Source organism: Geosmithia morbida (genome assembly GCF_012550715.1).
Source record: "Geosmithia morbida isolate 1262 chromosome Unknown scaffold_0, whole genome shotgun sequence".
NCBI classification, from domain to species: domain Eukaryota; kingdom Fungi; phylum Ascomycota; class Sordariomycetes; order Hypocreales; family Bionectriaceae; genus Geosmithia; species Geosmithia morbida.
Genome location: NW_023336187.1, coordinates 386,559 through 392,777, shown reverse-complemented (window position 1 = coordinate 392,777; position 6,219 = coordinate 386,559). Strand labels below are relative to the sequence as shown.

At 53.4% G+C, this 6,219-nt stretch overlaps 2 protein-coding genes across 2 annotated transcripts; both read left to right on the top strand.

Moving 5' to 3' along the window:
• Positions 1–2,722: 2,722 nt before the first annotated feature.
• Positions 2,723–3,100, top strand: GMORB2_0120 (uncharacterized protein; the record flags this gene model as incomplete). The annotated part of the gene is made up of 1 exon (XM_035462106.1): positions 2,723–3,100. One exon carries the CDS (start codon positions 2,723–2,725, stop codon positions 3,098–3,100), a length of 378 nt encoding a protein of 125 aa, XP_035325036.1.
• Positions 3,101–3,950: 850 nt separating this feature from the next.
• On the top strand, positions 3,951–5,505 carry GMORB2_0119 (anaphase-promoting complex subunit 10; the record flags this gene model as incomplete). Its single annotated transcript, XM_035462105.1, has 2 exons — positions 3,951–4,852; positions 4,944–5,505. The coding sequence occupies 2 exons, from the start codon at positions 3,951–3,953 to the stop codon at positions 5,503–5,505; spliced, it is 1,464 nt and encodes a 487-aa protein (XP_035325035.1).
• Between the last annotated feature and the right edge of the window lie 714 nt (positions 5,506–6,219).

The following is a 6,219-nucleotide window of genomic DNA, read 5'->3' as shown; positions in this document are numbered from 1 at the left end:
GGGGGGGGTGGAGGAGAGCAAGAAAATAAGAAAGAGAGGAGGGGGATTGATTGCCGCTCTTGGATTTTCTCTGGGTGGTGGAAGATGTGATCAGGGGTACGTGTGTCGTTGTTTAATAATGGAGGGTCGCCATGTGCCTATTCAGGAGATGGATTTAATTGTGGGCGTTGACGCCGGCAGCTAGCAGAGACAGTACGAGTATTACTACAGATAGACGGTATTATCAGTAGTAATAACAATATTGCTAGGAGCGTTGAGTCTTGACCAAGGCCTATGCTGTCCGTGTTGATACAGCTACCTATGCAGGGACTACGACCCAGATTGTTCATGCTGGTTACAAGGAGGCAAAAAGTAGAGTGCGACGTTGTAATGTTATATCATTTGGTGGCAGCATTGATATATTAAAGTGCATACGAGTAGGTATCACTCGTCTAGTATCTATTACCTAGTAGGACTAAATGATGGTACTCGCCGTGGTGAGTCTCATACGTGTGTAGGTAATATGTAGTAATATTAGTCCTTGATAGGATTATACCCGTTCATAGCAGTATTACGAGTAAGCAGCTGCTAGCTGTTACTACGAGTAATAGAGAGCTGACATGTACAGATCAGTCCGTATCACACCTACAGGCTACGGAGTACAGCTAATGATATTCCCTACAGGATGTCCAGAGCACGGACAGGGCTGACAGGACTCGCAGGAGTATCCATCGCAGCTGATCCAATCAACCGACCATCACACCCACAGAATGACCTACATAAATCTCTACCGAGCATGTACGAGCGCCGAGCACCGAACGTTTTGTGACAGAATGCATCCCTTGCCAGCATCACCTCGTACGTGGTTCATTTCAGGCTTCCCGTAACCTGTCCGGAGTACTGTACGGGTAAATTACCTAGAATCGTCTCATACTCGTACCCGTAGTCCCGTACTGCTAGTGCCAGCATTACTGCTAGTCTGACTCGTAGACCGCAGTCGTAGTACTCCATAATACCTTGTACGACAGATTGCTAGCAGAGCCCAGCAGCTGCTACCGGTAAGGGAAGATGCCACTTTAGCGTCAGGGACCCCAGTGAACACCACCGACGCACGCTTCCTCACACCCTCCACACAGATCGCTGCCCACCCCCTTCACCCCCCAAATAATACCTCTCACCGCATTTACTGCTCGTACTGTTCGTGCTGGCTAGTACCAGTGATGCTACCTGCTACACGCACTCCATACTATCCTATACAGCCCGACAGCTCGTACGACTACTACCTTGCCCCATATCGGTAAGTCCTGCCATGCAGTACGAAGCAGATTATACAAGTACGGATCGCTACCGCCAAAGATCCCAACAGCTCACGTTTTCCTGTTAACCCTTCCAGGAAGCAGATCGTCATTGCCGACAAGGGCCAAGTGACCTGCGCCAAGAAGTATCTTCAGGGTGGGGGGGGGGGACCCTGGGCATGAGCGGATCGCAGGGTAATATACGGACTCCAACCACTGTAATACGACTAACGATGCGCTTAGTGGATTACGCCGTAGGGAGCCAAGAGGTGGGGATTGCAGCGTGCAAAATTGCCGTGGGAATTGCCAATCTCGACCTCTCTCTCTCTCTCTCTCTCTTTCTCTGTGCCTTTCTTTCTCTGCCTGCCTGCCTCTCTCTTCTCTTCCTCTGTCTCCTGCCAATCCCTCCCGTTCACCCTCTCCCTCTCCCTAGCTATCCGGTAATATCAGACTTCGAGCTTCAGTCTCCCCCTCCCCGGAGACGTCTTCATGAGCACAGAGAGGTCATTCAATCACGGCTGCTGTGTGCAGGATGACTATCTACTCACAACGAGCAATTTTCGTGCGAGACTGTTGCATGCCCAATCTGCCACCACCCTTCTCGTGTGCCCAGTCTTGATGCTAGATCCTATCTGTACCAACAACGGTATTACCAACGGCTTAGATGGTGCTCAATTTCCCTCTCCCGCCACAGTGGCCCCCCTCCTCTCTCTCTTTCATTACGACGTACTGATACCCTCGAACGGTACGGATCCCTCGACATGTGGGGGAGGGGGCAGATACAATTTCACATCGTCTCTCGACCTGTCTCCCAACCCCCGTGCACTGACCGTCACGACCACCGTGATTGTCCATGACATGTCTGTGCGTACGTACGGCTAATACGTCGTGTGCGTGGATCAATCTGGCCATTAGTGACGTCGGGGCTGTCAGTGCTGTTTGTTGGCAGATACGTATTACTTGTAGTGCTCGTACGGAAAGCAAGCGTGCCAGCCAATTCTGCCGCTGCTCCTGCTCTTGATACTGCTATGAGGTGCCTGTATCACGAGTGTGGCGACCACATGCAGAGATAGCTTCCTCCCAGTCTGTCCACCCGTCGGTCATTCACTGTCAGGAAGTGTCACGGGAGCAAGGTCGCCCGTGCTATCCTCTGCGTGGCCTTGTCCGAGTCATCAGTACGTCGTAGACGCTTGCTCTTGGCAAGCAGGAATATCTTGTCCATAAAAAAAATCGCAGAATATCGCCAAGAGATAGGCAGGTCTCACCTCTTGACGTCCACAATCGACTACCGTGATATACCAGAAAGCCAGGGATAGACGCAGAGGACTGTCTACATACCCATCATCCCACGACGCGGACTAGCCCGCAGAGAAGAGAAGACGAAGAGAAACAAGCAGTAATACCAGGTCGCTGCATAGGAAAGACGCAGGCAGACACGCGGGGAAATGATGCTACCCACGCCGGCCATCACCAACGGCGGCGCCATCACCAGCGCCACTGGGGCCTTGCTCACCCTGTCCGGCAGCATGACTACCACGACTCCCCAGCCCGGTCACGACGTGCACCATCACCATCACCACCATCACCATCACTACCACCAGGGGGAGAGGCCGCACCCCGCCATCTTAGGTCTGGTCTTCGGCGTGTTGGTCGGCTTCATCGCCTTCGCTACAACCTTTCAGATGGTCAGGTGCGCATGCATGGTGCGGGAGTGGCGGCGGCAGCGTCGCATGGTGGCCTGCGGCGTGTCTGAAGAGTCGGGAAGTCGCCCTGGGGGTGGTAGGCGGGGTGGAACGCTTCCGATGAATAATTACTGGTCACGGTGATTTCTTCTTCCTTTTCTTCTTCTTGCCGAAAAGGAGGAGTTATGGCATGTGAGTGTGGGGGGATGGGATAATATGATCTAAACAGGAAGAGTTACGAGTATAATGGGCATAGTCACGTGATAGCGCGACGTGCAGGCGCGGGGGAGGGGCTTCAGGTCTACAGAGCTAATACTGTGTATCTGCTTTTTCTCTCTCTCCCGATTCTTTTAAATGGAATCTTGGCCGATCGTATGAACATAAACATGGGCCCAGAGGCGAAAAGAGTATGGACATTGCCCGTGGCCCCAGACGAGCTCGCCATGTTGCTGCCAACAACAATAACAACAGCGATACTGGCAATTCACCAAGCCAGCATGAAACGCCTCCCAATGCCGTGAATGGCAGCCAGGCCAATCCGGCTATCGTCCGTCGCCAGCAACAGCAGCAGCAGCAATTCCGCCGCGTGACGCCAATGCCTACCCTCTCTCCATCCCATCAGACACCAGATTCACGGTATGATGTCGACAGGCAGCCTTCTTCGGCTATGCGTGCGCCGCCGCCAAATCCATTTCGTGTGCATCGGGGTACGTTTTCTTTCCTTTCCCTGGTTTTTTTTCTATCTTCTTCACATCCTCTCCCGAGGTTCCATTATTCTATCGCCAACACGCTGGTTCTCGAGTAAACATTCCTTTCCATCTGCATTCATGTTCACATTCACCCTCTCACATTTGCCTTCACCTTCACATTTCGTCCAAAGCAAAAGCACACAAATCTCCTTCTTTCTATTCACGACTGAATGAACTTTGGGGCTCCCCTCGCCTCTCTCTTATCCCCCCACCCCCCACCAATATCTATTCTACGCATTGCAACCATGTCATATGACGACTCCCAGGAACCTCTGGCCGGCCCTCCTGCCTTCTTGCATGACTCTCATCCCCTAGGCAATATGGCGACGTCCACCGAGTGGAAATTGCCGATGCGTCCTGCTCCTACCCTTGTAGCCACCACGACTGCCCCACTGAGGCGAGTGCCTCTTCAGGAACTTGACGTCTCTTCATCCGGGTTCCTAGTACCAGATGATGATGGCAAGAGCCGGGCCCCTCTATGCCGTCGCCCTATGCCGTCGCGGGGCAAGGAGAACATACCCCAAGCGTTCCACGCGGCCGGCGAGGACCCCAGGGAATACCTGCGCACGACCTCATATATCCATGCCCTTGATATGCGTCGCACCAGGCGCCAGATCGAGAGGGACAGGGCCAGAGCCTTGGCCAGGCAGCAGGCCATGAGAGCCCCGCTGAGCCGCATCTTGATACGCCATGGACTCAGGTTCCCGTTTGCTGACCACCGCCCAGCTGCGCCGCCTGCACGCCTCAGCATGCCGGAAATGTCCGACGACTCAGGATCAGAGCCCGACCTGAGCGTGCTAGGTATGACGAGGGCACGTCCCGTCGACTCGGCACAGCGCGTGCGTGAACCGGAAGAGTACGAAGAGGACGTTCACGATCACCTCGAGGGTGAGGATACGAGTGTCGAAGACAACTTTCACGACGTTGATGATATCGACCATGAGCACGAGGGAGACGAGGGAGACGAGGAGGCGGAGGAGGAGGAGGGGGGGGAAGGAGAGGCTGTCGAGTATCAGGAGGAACTCGTGGATCCGGCTTCATTGGGACTCAAGGAGATTTCCAATCTCGGCCGGTTCACCGTGAGCAGTCACAAGCAGGGCAATGGTGTTGAGGAACTACGAAGTGACGACCTCAGCCTCTACTGGCAGTGAGTATAGCTGTGCATGAAGAACGGAGTGGTTGTAGCCAACCTCCCTTTCCATCAGACGACTTACACTTTTCTTCTTTGCAATTTCTAGGTCGGATGGCCCTCAGCCGCACAAGCTGACGATTTACTTCATCAAGCGTGTGGGCATCCGAGACTTGCGCTTCTACGTCAACTACGGCGAGGACGAGTCGTACACGCCCACAAACATTGTCTTCAAGTCGGGCACGAGCGAGAACAACCTCATAGAGTTTGCTCACCTGTCCCTGAACAACCCGGTCGGATGGCAGCAAGTGCCGCTCAACGGCACGGGCGGTGGCCCCGACGGCAACACGCTCGTGTCATATGTGCTTCAGATGCAGATCCTCGAGAACCACCAGAATGGCAAGGACACCCACCTCAGGGGCATCAAGATTTACGCCTACGACGCAGACTCGGGGCAGGCTGCCGGTGTTGAGAGCAACCCGGTCGAGGATGTGGTGGAACTTATGGGCACCCGCGCCGCCCGGTTCGACGCTAGGGGGGTTGTTGACGACGAGAAGGATAACAGCCGCAGGCTCAGTGGGCTGGCGAGGAAGTTGGCCGAGACAAGGATAGAGTCGGGCGACGTTGGCTTTACTATTCCCGACTTCATGCGTGACCCTGAAATCCGATGAGGTGTGCTGCGGAGCACGCTGGCAGATTTTGCTTCGTAGTCTGGGTTATCACGGTCACCCAGGTAGAGATCAGGGATATTACGACGTAGGCGTGGCGCTTGGGAATGATGTATTTTTTGTTCGCTTTGCCGCCTCGTGCGAGCCGATATCTGCTATTTGACGTGCACGTGCATACGGTTGTCGGCTGACCCGAACTGAAGTCTAAACTATCCCGTTGCCTAGAACTATAATTTCCTTGACAACGTACTAACGGACGGTTGCTGTCCTCAGTTATAGAGTATTACAGACTACGGGTACTAGTCAACAAGCTGCTACCAGCAATAGAGCGAGCGTGAAGAGATATGATGAGCCAAGAAATATATACCCTTGCAAAGATGACGTCGCAGTACTCGTACAAGTAATATTATATTACACAAAAGAAGAGAGGTGTTGCTCTCGAGACTCTAGTCTTGACCTAATGCGGGGATGACGAGTAAAAGGGCCCAAAGGAATGTTTGAGCAACGGCAAGGCAGTTTCCAAGGCTGATCTTTTCTTTCTCTGGTACTTTTATTACATCGTATCACACTGTTTAGCATTCTGCGACTTAGGTGTGTGCCGCTCTCGCGAAATATTGTCCCATTGGGCGAGGCCCGAGGCGGTGCAGAAAACGAAAGGCTGCCTGACTATTGACTATTACCTTTTTCCGCCACAAACACGAAAAGGGCGTCAGAGGG